Raw genomic sequence first — 21,357 nt, forward strand, 5'->3', positions numbered from 1 at the left:
GAATACACCAAGCGGGCTCCCTTTCAGTTACATTAGGAAAACAAGTAGTGGTGATTATCTAGATTTTATGTGCATTAAAAGAAAAGCTAGAGACAAAGTTGGGGCAGTTCTCATGTTTCTACTAGTTCCAGAAAACAAAAGTTTAAAACAGGATAAATTTCTCTATGATAGAATGCAGTTCAAAGTGTTCTGATACTGATGCAGTTTGAAACTCAGGGTTGCCTTTTTACTCAGACCAAAAGGACCAACCTGAAGAAACCCAATTCAGAGAGAACTGGCCACAGCTTGAGGGTCAAGTTCAATCCCTTGGCTTTGCTGCTGGATGCCTCTTTGGAGGGAGAGTTTGACCTGGTGCAAAGGATCATATATGAGGTAAACTTGGAAATATTGTTACTCACCTACGTTACGTTTTGATGGTGGAAAATATTTAAGTTCATGCAGTCAGTCCTTGTTTTCCCCCAACTTAGGTGGATGACCCCAGCAAACCTAATGATGAAGGAATCACTCCTCTGCACAATGCAGTGTGTGCTGGCCATCATCACATAGTTAAGTTCCTGTTGGATTTTGGTGTCAATGTGAATGCAGCAGACAGTGATGGATGGTAAGAGACCAAGTGGAGCACAAACTTCTGTTGGGTGCCAACAAAAGCTAGTAACCCGTTACAAGTGCAACTCCATCTTCACAGGAATGAGGGCACGCTTTGTCTCAACTGATGTTGAGTCTTTCGCTTTGTTTTCAGGACTCCTTTGCACTGTGCTGCCTCTTGCAACAGCGTTCATCTCTGCAAGCTACTTGTTGAATCTGGAGCAGCAATTTTTGCTTCAACCATAAGTGACATAGAAACTGCGGCAGACAAGTGTGAGGAAATGGAAGAAGGTTATATTCAGTGTTCCCAGTTTCTGTATGGTAAGTTTCAGGTTTTGTAACTTGAGATTTCAGAACTTTGCTTGAATTTGTCATTCCTCATTTGTTCCAGGACCTAGAAGTATGGCATTGCTTATTTTACAATGAAAAGTGTGTATTCGATTTCGTGTGAAGATTTATGCAGCACCTTTCAGCCAGCTGATCCTCAAGGCAGCTTACAGCAGATTCCAAGTACACCAAAACAACAATAATGTTAGAATACCGACTGTTGTTGTGGAGAGGCAAATGAGGTATCAAATTAAGAATGTGTGACATACACCGTGTGGCTAGTTTGCTCACTAAATCAGATGATAAAGGGGTGGAAACTAAGGTAATACAGGTTGTATTCATTGATTTGAGGAATTCTGTGTGCTGTTAGTGGGAACACTGTGTATGTGAGTGGGTAGAAGAGTGGAGAAGGCGTTAGACACAAACACATCTTCAAATGTTCCCATGTCTGGCTTTAGGAAATGACTGCCTTTCTCACCATGAGCTGTGACTCATATTTAGCCTGCTTTGGAGCAGAAACAGCTGTGCCACAAAAGGACAGTTAGAGCAGTTATAGTAGGATCCAGAATGTAGCAGCCTACCTACGAAGGCCTTTCCCAGCTACAGAATGTCCAGAAACATGCACTTGCCATATTGAATAATAAAGGAAGGGATAATTATTTCCTGTTGACTGTGCTTAAGCGAGTGCAATGTAAATTACTGCTTGAGCTGCTGTAGCTGAAGCCAAGTCATAAAATTTCAGCCACCAAAACGTGTTCACAACCATTCAGAGCTTTGTGCCTATTGGCTTTGCCAGTTTCCATTTCCCATGGGACATGTGTTTCTACAAACCTCGGACAAAATGGCCAACCTCATATTAGTGCTAGTAGAGTGAGGTACTCAGGACAGATAAATAATGGGGTATAATAGGGACACAGGTGGCGCTGTGGTCTAAACCACTGAACCTCTTGGGCCTCCCAACCTTTATTACCTTATAATGGAGTATAACACTTACTGGTGTAATCTCCTAGAACTAGTTGCAGGGTGCTTCTTTTGCCTTTCCCCATGACAAAACCACCTGTCTCTAGAAATCAGGCCTTATGACTGTGGTGGGATTTGATAAGAACCCTACACCGCCTCTGGTCCATGTCAATTTCACATGTGTGTATTTATGTCTGGTCCATCTTGTTTTCATAACTCTTCATATTTTATCCTGGTGTACACATTTTAAATGTTTTATCCAAAAATATGCACTTAAAAATGACTGTTGGTACTTTCATTGAGTTGAGGATTGCATCACAGAATCTGGAGAAATGTGAAATCTATCCATACATTAATCTGGAAGGTGCAAATTAGGGCAGTTTGCACAAAAATGCAGACCAAACAGAATTCTCCTCCCTCACTACAATTGTATTACACATTGTATTACATTTCCACGCTGCATGAGAGCCCAGGGGCACCATGATTGCAGTATCCATTTTCCAAATAGTGGTGATTGCTTATTCATGTTAGGTTAATGTAGTTGTTTCTTGGTCATAGGTGTGCAGGAGAAACTGGGAGTAATGAACAAAGGCATTGTGTATGCGTTGTGGGATTATGAAGCTCAGAACAACGATGAGTTGTCATTCCATGAAGGAGATGCAATTACCATTTTGAGGCGCAAAGATGACAATGAGACAGACTGGTGGTGGGCTCGTCTCAATGACAAGGAAGGCTATGTGCCTAAAAATCTCTTGGGGGTAAGTCTTGCACGCTCTTCCTAATTCCAGCACAATACAGTGCTTTTCAGAAATCCTCCAGATTGCTCAATTAGGAATGATTAAGACAGGGGTACTGGTTTATTTGGAAGAAAGTTCTTCCTGAACTGTACCACTGCAGGTTCAAGTACAGACCAAGAACAGTAAAAAAAAAGGGGGGGGGAGTTAGTCATTTTAATCTCCCCAGGCAGAGTTGCAGACCTCAGAACAACTCTTTTTAAGGTGGTGAATCATGTGGAATGTATAGAATATGGGATAGTCAAACAGGGTTCATAGAGAAATTTAACTAATAAACTGGGGCTCAGCAGAAATTACCATACTTTTCTGCGAATAGGACTGTTTTTTTACTCTAAAATAATGTTCAAAATCTGGGCTCGTCTTATACACAGATAGTATCTCCCCCCATTTTCTCCCCAAAAATATACATGGGGGCATCTTGTAGATGGAAAAATACTGTAGTTTTCTTTGTTGAATTCCTCCCAGATTATTTATAATGTACATTGTGCTGTTACAAACTTTCTGTCAGCACAGCATTTCTCCTTGCTTGATGGAACAATCTCCCCTCCCCTGCTGTTCTGGTAACTCCTACACACCCCAATATTCTGTGTTGCTTCTGACACCCATAATTTCCAGTTACTAGTACAGTTCTCAAGAGTGCAGTTTTGTCTTCTAAAACACAATACCAAGCTGCAAGCCTCTATGAAAGGAGACAGGATGGACTCGATGGCCCTTGTGGTCTCTTCCAACTCTATGATTCTATGATTCTAGGATGTTGAAACAGGATGCTGTTTGGGCCTTCCCTATACATGCCAAAGACTTACTTGTGGTGGGCCCAAGCACTCAACAAGCAAAAAGCAAGAAACCTCCATAGAGTGGGTATGGATCTGAATTGGAAGACGGTGGGATTTTGGCCCTAAACAAATCTGAAAGCAAACTCAAATGATGGCAGTGGAATTTGCTTCCAAATTTGTGTGTTAAGTTCAGAATGCTACTATTAGTCCAAAGCTTGAAACAATGTGGAACAACCAGTCTTCAAGAGAATCATTTTCTAATACAAGGGTTTGAACAGTTAAAATTACTAATGTTCCCATTTAGAACTGATTATTGCTATTGTTGTAAATTGTGAAGCATCAGCCTAAAGCACCTTTTCAACAGCTCAGTTGAAAAGATTCTAGCAGAAATAAAGGGAAATGGAACTAATATGTATGATGCTGTCAAATTGTTCTGCTTAAAAGTTGCTTTTAATGCAGTGGTAGAGTTGTAAAAACTAATATGCTTTATAATTTGCTAAATAATAATTTTAAATCTTGTTTTATTGCAGTTATATCCAAGAATAAAACCTAGGCAACGAACTCTTGCCTGAAAACCATCATTTGGCAATACAGTATCTTGCTGGCAACTGGAAGTATACACTGGAAACATTTTCAATCACATTTCACCAGAAGTAAAGCTATACTTGTTTTAATTGGTGCTCTTGTTAAATTGATGGACAGCATTTGAGATTTCCGATCTGAAGTTTGTATGTGAGATCTGTTCCATGTTCACCCACCCAGTCATTGGGAGAGGTACTCAACACAGCCTACAGTATTTTGCCAATTGAATTAAAAGAACAAAACTTGTGCTAGATGTTAAAAACCTTTGCAAAACACAGGTATGCTGTCTGATCCATTCTAGTCCACAGTAACTGTCAAGGTCTTTATTAAAATTGTCAACTGATTGTTCAGTTTACTGTGTAAATCCTTGAAGAGCTTGGTAAGTTGGCATCTGGGAATTACCAACAGTCCTCTGGTATAAAAGGTGTTATTAACTAACAGTGAAGCATCAATGCTGAATGGATTTTTGCACATTTCTCAAAACCACATTCCTTCACTTGATGTTTTTTCATGATATTCTGCTTACAGCACCACTTTAAACTTTCTCAAACACACCCACACTGAATTCCATCTTCTGGACAAACCTGCATTCATATTTAAGGGATCTGTATGTCTATATGAAAGAAAAGTGCAATAGTTGAGAAGGTAAGAGTCAGGTTATAAAAAAGCTAATAGGTTCCCTTTAAGGACCTTTAAATCTTATCTGTGAAAGTAGGGAGGGGGTCTGAAGGACTGAATAAAGGCTGAGCTGGCTATGTAGAGAGTGAAGGGAGAAAGAAGAGGACGTTTTGCTGTTTTGGCTGGGGCAGCATCTGTGGTTCTTGGCAGCCCGGCATCTTGTGCCAGGGTGAGTTATGCAATAACTTTATCCACTATCTAGTTTCGAGCAAAAAAAAAGCACTTCACTGGAATATTAGTTGTACATTATTTTATATACAGAAGTCTATTTTGAACTTCCCATTATGTTGTAGCCATACGTGTTTTATAATTTCCTCCCTGTAAACTGTAGGCCATTTGGCTTTATTCATGTACACGGTGTGCATAATTTATATATCCATTGATGCAGTGCTGTAACTTGCTTTTACCACTGTTTAGCATTAATTGTATATATTGTGGTGATGAGAAGTGGAAGGGTATTGTAAAAGAATATTTGCTAAATGAATGTGAGTTAAAAGCCTATGATACACTGCTAATCCAGTGTGCACAATAAAACTACTGCTAAGGTATAGTTGTGTTTGTAGGTGTTTCTTAACCCAAAACATTTTTTAAAGAACATAATTTGTTACGAAGCCCCCTGACCCATTTATTGCACCTTTCTGAATGTACCTGCCTCTGCTTTCATGTCTACACAGTAACCAGTTTGAGCCCAGCATGAAACCTTGTGCAGTAGTCAACAGCAATACTACCACAGACAAGCTCATAGTGTTTAATCAGGCTTTATTAGCCAATGCTAGAATTACCACAAAAAGCATGAATATAAAACTTCAAAAATCAGTCTTGCTAGTAGCTTCATTCAAAAAGATTACACAGGACAAATTGTGGTATTTGGTAAATTGTATTTTACAAAAAAGAAAGTTTTTATCTCATGATACAAATCCCCCACAAGAAAGAGTAGCTTCTATAAAATGACATCTAAGGCAAATTTCCATAGATCATTTGGATATGAGGAGAAAAAGAACCTGAGATCTACACACCTGAAAAGCTATTATTCTCTGGAGCATCAAATAAAGTTTGTTTCCTTGTTTAAAAATGAATTACACTGTATACATAATTTGTACTACAAAAAAGTTGTGCTATATACTTAGCAGTAGTGCAGGTCACACTTCATTTTACATATTAAGTGCAGACAAGATTTAACAAAATATAAAGTCATAGATGCAAGGCTATATTTAAAGCATTAATAATCTGTTTACATATTGCACACTAAAGTGAATACTTATAGGTCAAATACTCACATTGTAATTGGCCAGTGCTCACATGATGAACCACGTCTGGGATAGGAAAGGGTGGGTGGGGGATCCCTATTACCAAATACTTATTACCGTGTTTCAACTAGCAAGTAGTAAGAAGCTTTTTCTTAGAGCTGATCTTTTCCCTCAAGTTGGAGAAGCTGTTATTGGTCCCGAGATTCATAAAGAAGTTTTGCTGCCTGCAATGAAAGGGGGAAAAGGGAAAATGCTGATAGCAAAGCAGTACTACTCAGCTTTAACTAGATGCTCACGTCTTTCTGGAACATCTACACAGGCTGAATTGAGTATTTATCAATGCATTAGAAAATGCAAAGATCAAGACAATCAGAAATAAGGGTATGTTATAACAGATTTCACAGTTGGGCAAAGGAACAATGAGCAGTTCTAGAATATTTCTCCTAAGAGAAATGGTTTGAAGTTGTTTCGCTATTACATTCCTTTTAACAAAAACACACACCCTGCACCTTAAACACTCATTCACCTTTTGCTTTCAAGCACACGAACCAGTTTCCTACTGTTCTGCGTTGATCCCTCTACATCTAACCACATAGAGCAAGGGGGGGGGGATCTGATGGGCAGGAGGACAGGTTTAATCCTGCAATAGCTACACACCCTGTTTCATGTAGCAAACAGGATTGTGCAGCCAAGGCAGCAGGATCTAAATCTCCACTCATCAGCTGAGGGGCAAAGGGTAAAAGCCCTCTGTTCTTTGAAGCTGGAAGTGATGTTAAAAGAAGGATGGGAGGAGCTTCAGAGAAGTTTGGCAAACTGCTCTCTGAAATGTCTCTTCCTCCCCCCCAATTATTTTAACATTGCTCCAAGCAAGGGATTTCAACATCATGCAACATGATGCCACCATGTGATTGTCAGGTTGATTGCCCCACTCCCTGATACTTGGACCACACGGAGCCAAAAAAATTCCCTGCTCATGACACACGAGGACAATGATCCAGCAGTTCAACTAGTTACCTTATGCATGGCTGCTAGCCAAGTAGCCGAAAGCTTTTTGTTGGAATTGAAGTCTTCACCAGCGGTAAATCTAAACTGCCTCAGTTCCTCCAACCCTGGTACCTTGTACTGAAGGAGCATACCTGTAGCGCGAGTATTGCCTCCTAAGGGAAAAAAGTAACCACTGAAAAGAAGGTTTAATCATTTTTCTAGTTCAAACAGAGTGGAGTGACTCCACTCTGCTGTAACGCAGGGGTGTTACAACCCATACAACTTTTGTCTACTTTTTTGGTAAGGTAGCCAGGCTGAGTAGTGACATGGTAAAGACCACAAGCAAAAAAGCTTGTGGCTGAGCAAGTATGCCAGTCTCCTAGCTCTGAGTTACATACATTGTTATGTGGGCCCTTGTTAACATGCTTAATGCTGAACAGAGAGGAATTGTGTATTTCCAATACCCCGTGTACACACTATACAGAACATTAGTTTGAGGAATGTGTGTTTGGTGAGTCTAAGAGTTTTGCACTAAACTGTGTTAGGCAAACAAACAGCCATCCTACCCCACAGCACCAACTGAAGTGCTGTATTTGCATACTAGGTGTCAGTATTCAGTGGAATGTTATTTGCCAAAGGTGACCAGAAGGAAGAAGGGCTGACTCCTGCTATATTAGAAGGAATGGAGGTTTGTAAGCATGGATGGAGATGGTCACAGAGTGAAACAGACCCATCCATGGACCACTGAATGCTTTCCCCAAAATTTCTGGCTTCAGAGGATTGGGATTCAAACAATCAAACGAGACAGTTCAGAAATGAAATTCCAGATTCACACCATCTTTCGTCCTGCAGATTAGCAGACCTTCTGCAAATGGCACTAAAATGCAGAGCTGACGCTGTACATAACAGACTAGGCCTAGTCTGCTCTGTATTTTGTATTCCAAAGGCAGTGCTACTTGAAAAAAGGAATTGGGGTGTGTGTGTGTGTGTGCAAAGGCTCTGGATTATAAAACACTGGCATCACCACCCTCTTCGCTCCCACTCTGTCAATTCTGCAATAAGTATTATACAAGTTGATCAAATGTATTAATGTACATATTTGGAATCCTGAGGTCTAATTTGTTTGTTTGTTTGCAAGTCTGGGGCTTAAATCAGGATTCAGCTGAAGCTGGTGAATTCTTCCATCCACAGTATCATTCTATGGCTTGCTTTGTACCAGAAGAATTTCCACAAAGCAAAGGTCCTGTCCCAATGTAGGTATGGGGCAGAATAAATAATAATAATAATAATAATAATAATAATAATAATAATAATAATAATAATAATAATAATGTCATGCTTCTTTGAATTTTGCTTGGATTAATTTATTCAGTTTCTGGGGTGGGGGGTGGGGCGACATGCACAGTGCCGAGGCCTTGACTTGTTTAATATTGTTGCAAAAGGCAGAGAGAGTTTGACCTGATTCAACAGCAAGCAAGCAAGCTCAGCAGCAGGTTACATAAGTCACATTGAACCAGAAAAGACAAAAGAGAGGGATGGGAGCAGCGAGCAGGGAGCAGATGGTCTTGCCACTGCCTGATTAACTCAGCAATGAGCAATGATGTAGCAAGGAAACTTTTCCCATTCTGGAAAGTTATCAGTTGCTGTATTTTTCTGTGAAAAACTTTCCAGTTTCCATAAATGCTGTGTTTCATAACAAAAGTAGCAGCATCATACAATAGCAGTCAATGACAAGTTTTTAAATTCTAATTAACTTTTTTTTTCCCAGATGGCTACACCGAAGAAATAGCTACAGAGCCAATGCACAGCTTGATCATGCTAAGATGAATATACCTTGCAACTTTTTCCACTTAAAATTTAAACCGACTAGTATCCAATGTTGTTCAAACCCATCAAAGCCTATTTAGGAGGAGATGGGAGAGAACTGCCAAAAATTGCCTCCCTCTACCATTCTGTTGATGGATTCCTTCCAGGAGCAGACACTATACCCATAGTAAGCCAAGTACATGCTACTGAATCATGATGTCTTTAAATATTTTAAGTATTCCAATAAAAAAAAGTTCTTAAACAAAACTAAGTTTGAATCATTCTAAGTGTGCTTTATTGGATTACCCCCCCCAAAAAAAAGTTCAAAAAAGCTTTGAAATATTTATACTGTACAGCATATAAGATCACTGTAGTGGAGTTTTTAGTTCTCTTTACCACCCAAGTAAAATATGTTAAAACGGAATCCCCAATCAATTTAGGCACCAGGGAGGAAATGTAGGAACTCTTCCAGAATGGCAACATGACTCATGAGAAAAACTAGGAGGGCAGACATCTGGACCTGCAATACTCTCCACAAATCCACAAGGTTTGTCTGAGCACAAACAGCGGTTTGTGGAACAGCAGTTTAGTTTACATTTGGAGAGGACACACAAATCATCCATGGATCAGAGTTCACTGCTTACTGTGCTTTCTGAATGACAGCAAGGAAGCTCTGCTGGTCTCAAGACTATTTTTCAAATAATATGAAACTGCAGCATTTTAAAACTTATTTGACACTTACTAGGGTGGGTACACGCAACCAGCTTCTAAATACCCCTGCGTAAAAAACACAGCTATACTGATTCACTGCATTAAAAGTGATGCCTCTTAAACCAGCCTTGTTCAACCTGCTGCCCTCCAGATTTTTCTGGACTCCAACTTCCATTAGCCTCACCCAGCATGGCCAATGTTCAGGGATGATGGAAGCTGTAGTCCAGAAACATCTGGAAGGCACCATGTTGGGGAAGGCGGGCCTAAAATATCCACTCCATCTGCTACTTCTCACATGCGCGGTGGCAGCCATATGCAACAGGGCAACCATAATGGAGGCTTAGCTAAGGAGCCTACCACATCGCTCTCCTCCCCTCCCCCCCATCCAACAGAAGGCCATTGTTGAAACTATCTACAAGGCTTACAGTTGCAATGCATGTGTCCTTTGCAGGACTGTTGACATTTATCCAGACCAGGCATGTTGCGTGAAAGCGTTCCCCAGTATTCCTGCTTCTTTCCATCTCACTTGTAATTAAAGGACCCCTGACCATTAGGTCGAGTCGTGGCCAACTCGGGGGTTGTGGCGCTCATCTCGCTTTACTGGCCGAGGGAGCCGGCGTACAGCTTCCGGGTCATGTGGCCAGCATGACTAAGTCGCTTCTGGCAAACCAGAGCAGCGCACGGAAATGCCGTTTACCTTCCCGCTGGAGCGGTACCTATTTATCTACTTGCACTTTGACATGCTTTCGTACTGCTAGGTTGGCAGGAGCAGGGACCGAGCAACGGGAGCTGACCCCGTTGCGGGGATTCGAACCGCCGACCTTCTGATCGGCAAGTCCTAGGCTCTGTGGTTTAACCCACAGCACCACCCGCTGTAATTAGAGTTGTAATTACACAACTCTAAAACCTCCTTTCAGAGAGGTGTCATGGCCCCTTTAAAAAACAACAACAGGAAAAGCAAATCTCTCCAATGGACATGAATAAGCAGGTACACACACAGCACTGGAAGAAAACCCTGCAAAAGGCACCTATTCCTAGTCATCTGGGAGGTCCAATGTGTGCTGATATACGAAGTACAGCCTCTGTGGTCCATTCCAGTGAGATTACAGAGGCAGTACCCTCTGTTTGTACCCTATTCCATCATGTTCAAGTCAAGGCTGTTCCCATTTCTCTACCTTTCATTTCTTTGATGGAGTATCTCTCAGTCCAAACCTGGCTGTCAAAGGAGGAGGAGAATATGAACAGGTTGGCTGATAGCTGAGCCAGATAGTTTTTTTTAAAGAACAGGTTCAAGCTGGATATAAAAAGGGGACTTAACCTTCTCCAGAACATCAGACAATAGATGGATTTTAAATCGAGCACTAATCCCCCACCCTACCCAAGTACATTTGCCCTAAAGCCTGCAGCAGAAAACATGCATTGAACGGGAGCTACAAAAAGCATGCTTAGAAGAAACTGAGCTCCAGTGCTGACCTTCCATAATGTGTTCATTTTCCAAGAGGCTGGTGTAAGTATGAATGTCTTTTTCTACATCAAGGAGGCAGGCAAGCAGTGAGGAGAAAGATCAATCAAGAAAAATGAGTAAGAAAGTGTTCAGTTTTAAAAGGAAGATTTCATACACAGCCAAAGTATTAAATGATTTGATTGCAGTTGGATTAATGCATTTGGAAGAAACATACAGGCCAGAGGTGTGCATAAATACAATCAATGTTACTGAAAGAAATACCGCTTGAATCACTAGTCCTTAATCTTACTATACTTTTGCTCCTTTGTCCCACACCTCCTGTCCTTTTTTCTGTGACTAAAACTACAAGAATGTAAAAGTTCAGCCAGGTCCCAAATGAATTTGACATGTCTCTGGGATAGTGACATTTTTCAGAGTTTGCCCTAACATAGCCATCACATCACACACATCTAACAGATAAAGACAGTGATGAGCAGCCTATTGTTTAGAGCAGCTGTGGACAACCTGTTTAGAGCAGTATTCCCCAAGGAGTAATCTGCTAGGGGCATATTGGCAAGGAATTGGGCAACAGCCAAAAGTGAGCAGGTCCAACCCTCTCTCTCTTTCTCCCTGCCTCTTCCTTCATGCTAAGCAGGCTATACCATCTCCAATTTAAAGCTTATCAGAAAGCATTCATTTTTGTTACTAATGTTTACTCACTACATTAGCCCAAGATCCACCAAAACAGAAATATTTCATGAATAGCAGCACCATGAAATTTAGGTGCATTATGACCCACATATTTTTCATTAACATTGTCAGCACTGCTTTTTAGCAAGTTACCCAGTTGCTATTGGCAACTGGAAGCAGTTTCTAGGCATCCAAATGGTGACTCAGAGTTCCAAATTTGCAGCATATTCTTTTTAAAAACCCACTGGGCATGCTCAGTGCATTGTTTACTGAATAATCTTAAACCAGCAGTTTCACAACAAATTGCCTGCTTTGCATTTTGCAAAGCATTCCACTGTTTGTATTTCTTTTTAAAAAACACAGAGGAAAACCTAATAAAGTAAGATTTAAAATCATCAGAATGTCTGTGCTTTGTGAAATGTGGACATGCATTTTTCTTCGTCTGGGGCCAAATAACGGGAAGCTTTGAAATGAATTCTAATTGGTTGTTTGAATTCTATGAGAGCTATGTAAGGGTGCTTTTATATATTTGGCAAATAAAAACAAGAAGGCTTTACTAATGCTAAGAAATGATCTATACTGTCACATGGTGGGAGGGAGAGGGGAGAGAGAGAGAAGAGGAGAAGGTTATGATGTTCACTTCCAAGACCCTGCACAGTCTTGTAAACAGCTGTCAGTTTTGGCAAAAAGTGGTTATGTCATGTCTTTGGACAGTAAGAATCCAAGAATCAGATTCAGCAATGAAACAAAAGAGCTCTGCTCTTGTTTTTCATTAAGCAATTGCAAGGAAAAGAGATGATTCTAAAATTCATGTATGCATAAACAGACAGGGTACTAAAACATTTATAGGACAATAACTTTAGTGAACTTATCTAGCGTGACAAATATCAGATCCTACACCTGGCAAACAATGCATGCATTTTAATACGCTCATTACTCACAAATGGGAAAACCCAAAAACTAACAGTTGAATATATCTTGATGTGCAGGCAACTCACAAAGGTTGAAGAAAAGATCATCACCTCCAATCCTTCAGCATCTGTTGGGCATTATATTAATCTGCAGTCATGAGGGCTAGAAACTTTTTTCCAGATTACATGGAAACTAAGTTGCTAGCAGCCTGTCACAGACTGCGAACAAATGCCCTATACAGTCATACATCGGGTTACAGCTGCTTCAGGTTGCGGACCACCGAAACCCGGAAGTACCGGAATGGGTTACTTCTGGTTTTCAGCGGTCGCGCATGCGCAGAAGTGCCAAATCGCAACCCGCAGGTTGCGAACGTGCATCCTGCATGGATCACATTCGCAACCAGAGCATCCACTGTAGTCAACATGCTCTCTGTGATGCTATAACTGCCTGCCATTGTGTCAACCATTGCCAGTCAGTTATACCTCATACTTTTTGCAGTAGGTGCTTCAAGATTATGATCTCCATTTACAACCTCGTCACAACACAGAGGTAAGTGCCTTCTGAAAAGAAGCAGTCAGTTCTTCTCCAGGCAGTGAAGCATCTAGAACTGGTGTGATGGCTCTTATTGCTTGGGGAACAAGAAAGCTGTTTCCTGTTCAGCTTATATGGGGGAAAGGTGAGTTAAAGGTTTTTTGGAATTTACATTTCATATAGAGGACTGGGGAAAGTCCCAGAAGGTACAAAAAGTGAGGGAATGGAACTCAAAAGCAAGGGAGTTAAAGGAAAGTCGAGAACTAGGCAAGGGAAGGACCCATTTAGAAGGTTAAAAATAGAAATAGGCTAGAGGAAACTGAAAGCAAGAATGAGCTATGCCGAAACCTCACTGAAGTCTATTGTGGGTAGAGAAAATGTGGAATTCTAGGAAGGGTTGTGAAGAGAAGGATGGCAAAAAGGAAGTGGGACAAAGTAGGCAGTAGCTTGAAAAATAAAGGGAGGGGAAAAAAGGGTAATGGAGACATCTAGCCAATGAGAAAGGACTGCTTCTCTCCATATGGACCTACCAGCTCCCTGCAATCATCGTCTGAGGCCTTTCTTTGTGTGCCTTCCCCATGAGAGGTCAGGAGGGTGGCAACACAAAAACAGCAGTAGCTCCCCATTTGTGGAACGCTCCCCCCAGGGAGGTTTGGCTGGCACCTTCATAATACCCCTTTAGGTGCCAATGAAAACACTCCTCTTCAACCAGGCCTTTAAAATATGTTTGTGGGAGGGGGTGTGAGGAGATGAGGGTTTATTGGTTTGTGGTTTTGTTGTTCTTGTTTTTATCTTGTATTTTTATGTTGTGAACCACCCTGAGATCTATGGATAACGGGCAGTATACAAATTTAATAAATAAAAATAAATTAAGAAAAGAGAAAGTACGACTGAGAAATGTACTATTAACAAGAACAAAGCAACGGAGGGAGCCAACAGTAAGCAGGGCTACTAGGTCTGGAATACAGACCTGGATAGGGGGATTCTGCTACTTGTAGCTTCTACTGTCAATGGAGCATTATGACCTGGCAACCCTAAGACAACAAAGGAAGTTAAAAAGCAGTGAACTATAGGGATCGACCCAAAATTCATATACTGATTTGGAATAAATAGCCAACTGTTTTTTGTCTGCACTTAAGTTAAGCCAGAATTCTACTGAATTGGACATCGGTAAAAGGACTGAGTTCCAAATGTACAAAAAGCACTGGGCTAGGCTTCCTGAATCAAGGTAACAGAGCAATATCCCTGTCTTCAGGGTAGGCCGAAACACTACCAGCTGCTGGTTAAACATCAGTTAATTCTGTACAAGATTTACCTCCAGGAGTAAATCCCTCAGTAAGTATCTGGACTGTGGAAATCTGTGCAATTTCAATTTCATAATGGCTCTCTCCATCCAGAAATAGGTATCTACACACAAAAGAGGAGAACACCACCATATGTCAATCTGCAGGGCTCACAATACATACCAGTCACACTGGTAAGAAGCACATGTTCTACTAATATAGATCCCTTGATTTTTTAGATAGGCGAAGCATGGCAAAGATCATTAGATTTAGGTACAACTGTTACTTAGGTGTTATCCTGCACTACTTCAGTCTGCAAGTAGGGGGTCATGACTGAATGCTCCTTCATTTAAAAACTGTCTTGACACAACTGTCTTGAGCAACTTCTGGTCTGGAGTCTGCACAATGCAAGGCAATCTACTTCCTCAACACTGCAATCCTATGGGTGATAGATGGGAGTATCTACCCATCTGCTAGATTGTCCTCCAGTAGAAATTACTTTCGGGTTAGGCCAACAACAGTGGGACTGTTCATGAGCTATAAAATTTTGGTTAATGGTCACTTCTGAAATGTTTGCTCCTCTAGTTCACGGATAAGAGTAAAAATAGTGAGCGATCCATTAAAGCAGTGGTTCCCAACTGGCGGTTCATATAACCCACCCAGGGGATCCGTAGCACCATTTGCATAACAAAAACTACCATAGAGTTATCAAAGAGGGGGTCCATGGCTTGGCTTTTGCAAACAGGGGGCCCACAGTACTTAGGTAACTGGGAACCACTGCATTAGAGTATTAGGATATGGTACTGCACCCAGAATCTACAGCAAGAACAATGCATGGGAGTCACCAGAAAGATGCAACCAAATACACAAAAAGAAAGAATGGATGCTGTAGATATGTGGGAGATTGTGAAACTGCTTAGTTTTTTTGTAATGAAAAGAGCTTGTAGATATCAATTAATCAGGTTAAATTACCAGATGGAGTTTCCCTGCCACCTCACTCCAAGGTTACTTTTGTACATTCAAAACTTTACACTGAAACTTATTTATCAGTGCCATACTGGTTCAAAACCAGTTTTCACTGATGCTTTTGGTTATGTGATGCATTACTTTGAAAACAATTTAAATGCCTACATTAGTTGCCCAGAGACAGCTGTTATTTGGATGGATTCAGAGATCACAGATTTACTGCTACTCAATATCAAATCAAACCCAAATGAAGTGTGCTGCAAGTTTCAGCAGCCCAAACTACGGGTTGTTATAACAGCTGGAATAGAGAATGGCAAAATCAATTCTTGGGAAGCAATAAGGATCTAGAATTGCAGCTTATGCAACAGCACTATGAAGAATAAGACTAACTGCTGAGCAAGTCCTAGTAGCCAATGAAGAACACTTCTCACCTCTGGTTGTTGGAAAGTCGACAAACCATCATCTCTGACTTTTCTGATGTCCCTGGAGTTACAAAGAATGTAGCACCTAGATATCCAGGAAACAGGGAGGGGGGAAAGGAAAATATGCACTTAATATGCCTAGAATTTATAATTAAGATAATGACCTTGAAAGATCTGGTTCTAAACCTGCCTGTTGAGGTAGCTATGAATTCATGGTTTATTAAATATTCTCAGATCTACTTTAGGTGAAAAAGCAGTAACAGCATGTTCTATCATGATTAATGAAATATAATAATATATGATATGAAGTCATTTAGGAGTTTAAGCTACCATTCAGAAGAACTAGGATGTTCCTGACTACATTATACTTAGGAAAATATACCTTATTTTTGCACTTAAAAGAGTGACTTGCAGGTTACTATTCCAGTGTAAATTAATAAGAAGAAATCCCTTGTTCTCTTTATGCTGAATGCTCTTTGGCTATTAATCTAAATATTCTGAAAGAGCTGAAACAATGCTGCACAAATTGAAATCAAAGTTTTCTACATTGGATAGAGGTTTATTTTGCACGTTTACAATTTGGGCAAGAATTGTGTGCATTAGATACTGAAATGTGAATGATGTACAAAGGGACACTATTACATAAGAATCATCCTTCAAACTCACATGCAGAACATGCCATCCTTATTCACTGTGCTTGTTGCTGACTTTGTATGGTTTCCTGAATGTCAAATTAAGCTGAACACACAGAATAGGCATTAAAAAGTGACAAAGAACATTTCTAAGAAAAATAATATTGACAGAGCAACATGGCCGTTTGTCACTATAAAAGGACTGAGATTTGCCATTTTCATGATCTGACACTGCAGACATATTCCCAAACTGAGAGAATGCATTTTTATCTAGCACCATATATATATTTTTTAAAGGCTGCCTTCTTTCTGATATTATAACCATTTATTTTTAAAAGTAGATTATTAATTGCCCAAAACAGACCTTTAAATACTGCCTTTTAGATAGTTAAGCACAAATTCTATAGAATCAAACAGCAAATCACACTGTCATTTATCATGCTAGATTTAATACAAAACTCCAAAGTCAACTCTAATTTCCCATGCCCAGCAAAAAAAGCAAAAATCTGGCCTACGGGCAGCCCATGCTTAGTACTTACCATTCATAAGCACTTTGAGCTGCTTGTCATAGAACTCTGCTTCTTTTTGAGAAATGAGAGCACATTCGGCGCACTGGCGCACAGGATCAACAAAGCACATACGAGGAAGAGGCACTTTCTTGCTGCAGCATTTGTCACAAAAGCACTTTCCGCATCTCCTGCAGTGGTGCTGGGGGGAGGGCAAGGAGAAACAAAGGAAAAACTGTATCAGCAAAGTCGGAGCTTTGTGTTAAAACCGATGGTTCTAGCATATGACTGAAACGCAGATGAGAGATAAATATAGTATGCAGTGTTTGAGGGATGGAGGGGATAGCCTCGAGATGCCTAGTTAAAGAGTGCCAGAATGATTGTCAGAATGAAAACTATGGAAAAGTGTATTTTGACCCAGGAATCGCTGCCTTTTCAGATTTATAATGCACAACAATAATTGCTTCCCCTCTTCTCAAGTCTACTTCATTGAAATTGTAGTTATCAAGAACATTAAAATGTTCTCCCTTTTCCCTGTTCTGATAAAGCATGCAACATTCAACATGCTTGAAGTGTCAACACTGTGAAATTCATGTTTAAGCACTCAACTTCACTATAGGGGAAGAGCAGAAACCTGCAAACTATTGTCAAAATGTAATATGCTACAGTGTGTTCCCTATCTTAGTCTCTGAACATCCTATATAGCACTCTAAGTGAGTGGGCACTGGTTCCCAGGATGACTTGGATGACTTAAAGTGAATAATTATGTTTTTTAAGTCTGAAAAAAAAGCTGAATATAGATGAAAGATGAGTCAAAGTTGCCCACTCCAAGATTTTAAAAATAGCAAAAGATGGCAGCCTTGTGGCAATATTTACTAGTTACTGTGTAGTAAGGTAAAGCCCACATTTGTGTGTCATGCTAAGCCATAGTTTAATAAGACATCAAGACATTGCAATGTACCTCTGGTTCATGCCCCCCCTTCATTTCCCTACACAGCTGAGAGGTGGCATTCATAAGTTTCTGTTTTGTTTGTTTGTTGTAGTCAACAGCTTTCCTCAGGAGACCCATTGTAATAAATGGACCCAAGTTAGTCAGTGGCTGCATTCTGAGTAGATGTTAGTTGAATACAACCCTTTGATTCAACTGACAGTGGCTAACAGTCATTATAGTTTAACTGGAACAAACTATAGTGCTGACCACAGTTTGTCTAGAGGTTAAGGAGAAGTGGGATGATTCCAAACTTCTCCTGGTCATGAAAGAGGATGTTTTTTCTGGGAGTGGGAGAAGTGAACAAGTCCAAAGCTCACTGCAGCTCATTCAAGTTTTGCTAAACTATGGCAACTGACAATTGCTGTGGGTGAAATACGCACATAGGAAGGAGCTTCAATACAATTCATACTGCAGCAGCTCAAAGTGGACAAACTGTAACATAAAATTAAAGAGGGGCTTTTGTCACTAGCTATTATAAGTAAAATGCTCAGGGGAAAACTACTCCTTTCCTCCCAAAAGCAGCCCAACTGTAACATTCATATGCCTAATTCTGGATCATGGCCAGTGACGATGCCAATTTTACCTCAGAACAAGGTTTCATATTTTGGTGTATATTTTGCGTTTATCTTCTTACCTTTCTGGTTATGAAGTCAAACTTTGCATTGCACTGCATGCATCTGGGACACTAGAAGATAGTAATGGAAAATATGGGAAGACTTGTGCCCAAAACTAAAGGAATGCATTTAGTACTTCATCAACATATTTATATGCATTTACTTCTATTGTGTCCTAGTCTCGTCTGTAGAAAAACACACACAAGTTAGAACTGGAATTACTGAAAGGTATTTAAGGAATAACCTCATTTGCCCATTACTTTTCAAGTAGAAGATTTCATAGTACAACTAGGAAGGGGGCCCCAGGACCCTCCATATATTGTCGAACTACAACTCCCATCATCCCTGACAACTGGCCATGCTGGCTAGGGCTGATGGGACTTAGGAGTCCCACAACATCTTAAGGTTCATGTTCCCCACCCCTGCTTTAGAGCTGTATATACAGAATAGTCCATATGTTAGATTCAACTACACAAAGCAGACAAACTACAACAGGGAATATGCAAACCATCATGAAGTTTACCTGTGACTTCTCTTTCTAAGAGACCCCTCAATGGATACTGTTATTATCGATAAAAGATACTGAGAAACTGTGATTACCAATAAATTCATTTCACACATCCTTTTGTCTCATATAAACATGAAGTTCCTGGGGAACCTGATTCCTTTGTAAGCAAGATAAAAGCCAATTTTTCTGCTAACCAGGTGCATAACCTGACATTGTTATTGAACGTGGAACAGCATTCTCTCAGATTCAGCCATGTCTCATCTCACCTCAATACCCTCCTCTGAGGCCTGCATTTGACCTGACTCCCTCACCAACATTCTTTATTATCTCTGTTGGGTATTCCCTCTTTTTAGACTGCTTTACACATACCCAACCTTCCTGTTGCTCTGTCTCTTGATCCTCCCATGCCTTGCAGTTCCCTGATGCAACAGCTGCCTCAAAAGACTTGTCTGGTCTTCCACCACTTCTACCTACTTCTGAGACTCCACAGCTTCTACCTTCAGTCTTCCTCAGGCCTTGACTTGCTCATGAGTCAATAAATTATGACCACTCCTCCTACTTTTTTGCTGAAAAATGGTTTAAGCTCCACTCATCCCCCGTCTTGATTTACAGCAACTGTTTTCTCTCTGACCTTCCGTTAACACATCTCCTCCAGCTTGTCACCTCTCTCAGGAACTCCACAGCCAAAATAACCCGCTACTTAGCCTCTCCTTTAGATTCCTGTGCTAGCTTCTCATCAGCTCCCACACCCAGCACAAACTGCTGCTGATCCTTAACTCGGAGCGTGTAATTTCAGAGTTGGTGCTTGGCGAGGAAGCAGCCAAATCCACACACATTAGCAGAATGAGGTGGCCGAAAAGAACAGGTCTGGTTACCACCAGAATAGAGTTCAGATTACAGGTGGGATTATTAGCTTCCGAATGCTCTTCCCCATTCGCCGCACTAACACACACAACAAAAATCCTCCCTGCAAACAAAAAAAGCTAGCACGTCAATTTCAAGCGGAGGAATGAGGAACTGATGACCCTCCAGACATCACTGAATGCCCAACTCCACCCATCCATGCCTGGGGTTCATGGGAGCTGGAGTCCAGCAAACCTTCTAAGGGACTCCTTGCCACTCCTTTCGGCACCTCCTAAAAACATTCTTGTCCAGACAAGACTACCCACATGCTTCGAAAGCCAAGGTCAAAATCTTTCCTATGCTTTTAAGCATGGAATTTTTCTAGATATATATATAAAGAGAGAAATTTCATGCTGAAAAGAATGTGTGTATGTACACACACACACACACACACACACACGAAAGTGCTCCCAGCTGCAGCATACACCTTGGCGCAAGGCGCTGGCTTTCTACTTGCAGGGAAGCTACCGTGATCATATTTCATAATTGGAAATTATGATGGAAATTATGAATTGGAAATGACCTAAGGGTCAGCTTGTTCAACCCCTCAGGAACGCTACTGTGATGTTCTGTATTAGGCCTTGATTATTATTATTATTATTATTATTGTGCCTCGTAAATTATGTTCTTAATGCTGTACACCGCCCTGGGGTCTCTGGATACAAAGGGAGGTATATAAACCGAACAAATAAATGATATATATAAAGCGAGGACATTCCGCGAAGGGCCCAACCGGGGGGCTGTCAGGGCAGGGTCCTCCTTCTCCAGCCGAGGCGGGGAAAGAGAGACCCTGAGGCGGGCGAGGCGAGGGAGAGCCAAGCCCAGTTTAGGGATGGTGGGGTTTTTTGGGGGTGGGGGTGTCTCCCCTTCCCCCGAGGTTCCTCAGGCGGGATTTCTGAGGGGAATCGCTATGGGGAGCGGCTGGAGCCTCGCCTTCCCCGCCCTGCGCTGCCTCCGTTACCTCCTTATCGGGCACCCACGGCGGCTCCTCCAGCCCGAAGGGGCTCACCGCCGAGCGGCTCTCGGGCACCATCCGGAGCCCGCTGGGAGAGCGGACCAGCTTCTTGGCGTCGAGGGCCTCCCGGCCCGACATCTTTCGCCTCACAGCCGCCGCTCGGCGACTCGCCCGAAGCCACCAGCTCGTGGCAAGGCCGCCCCCGCCAATCAGCGCTGCTTGGGCAGAAGACGGGCGTCCAAGCCGCCCAATGAAACTCTTTCAAAAAGCCCTTGTCCTTTCCGCCCCGCCCACCAACCTCGGTCTGTTGTTTTTCCCCGCCGCGGGGAGGCGCTGAGGGACGTCCCCGCCCGTCCGCCCGTCGACGGGACTCTTTTGAGCCAATCCCGTCGGCTCGTGAAGGCCAGTCGCGCGCGGAATGGGAGGGGAGAGCTTCAGCGCGTGCGCAGTTTGCAAGAGAACGTTTGCAGGAAACCGTACACTCTCCGCCCTTTCTGATTGGCTGTGAGGTCTCCGAAGCCTTCCCGGATTGGCTCGCGCGCAGCGCGGGCTA

General features: G+C 41.6%; 2 protein-coding genes across 25 annotated transcripts in view; one reads left to right on the plus strand and one right to left on the minus strand.

Annotated features, from left to right (window-relative positions):
* PPP1R13B (protein phosphatase 1 regulatory subunit 13B) overlaps window positions 1–5,247 on the plus strand; it is a 65,032-nt gene extending 59,785 nt beyond the window's left edge. For all 23 annotated transcript variants that reach the window (XM_083517184.1, XM_083517170.1, XM_083517189.1 and 20 more), the window contains 5 exons: window positions 235–372; window positions 468–601; window positions 740–906; window positions 2,431–2,630; window positions 3,970–5,247. In XM_083517184.1, the coding sequence (XP_083373310.1) occupies window positions 235–372; window positions 468–601; window positions 740–906; window positions 2,431–2,630; window positions 3,970–4,011 (681 nt within the window). In that variant the 3' untranslated portion in view covers window positions 4,012–5,247. The remainder of the gene's footprint in view (window positions 1–234; window positions 373–467; window positions 602–739; window positions 907–2,430; window positions 2,631–3,969) is intronic.
* A 194-nt stretch (window positions 5,248–5,441) lies between these two features.
* On the minus strand, window positions 5,442–21,031 carry ZFYVE21 (zinc finger FYVE-type containing 21). Of its 2 annotated transcripts, XM_083520231.1 has the most exons (8): window positions 20,811–21,016; window positions 18,459–18,509; window positions 16,867–17,035; window positions 15,705–15,780; window positions 14,340–14,431; window positions 10,921–10,974; window positions 6,961–7,103; window positions 5,442–6,170 (listed from the first exon to the last, which is right to left on the minus strand). In XM_083520231.1, exons 1-8 carry the CDS (start codon window positions 20,940–20,942, stop codon window positions 6,135–6,137), a joined length of 753 nt encoding a protein of 250 aa, XP_083376357.1. In that variant the 5' UTR covers window positions 20,943–21,016; the 3' UTR covers window positions 5,442–6,134. The 2 variants fall into 2 exon arrangements, with proteins under 2 accessions (XP_083376357.1, XP_083376358.1); XM_083520232.1 differs by lacking the exon at window positions 10,921–10,974 and having other exon boundaries at window positions 20,811–21,031.
* Between the last annotated feature and the right edge of the window lie 326 nt (window positions 21,032–21,357).

Source organism: Podarcis liolepis (genome assembly GCF_965112155.1).
Source record: "Podarcis liolepis genome assembly, chromosome: 1".
Classification (NCBI taxonomy): domain Eukaryota; kingdom Metazoa; phylum Chordata; class Lepidosauria; order Squamata; family Lacertidae; genus Podarcis; species Podarcis liolepis.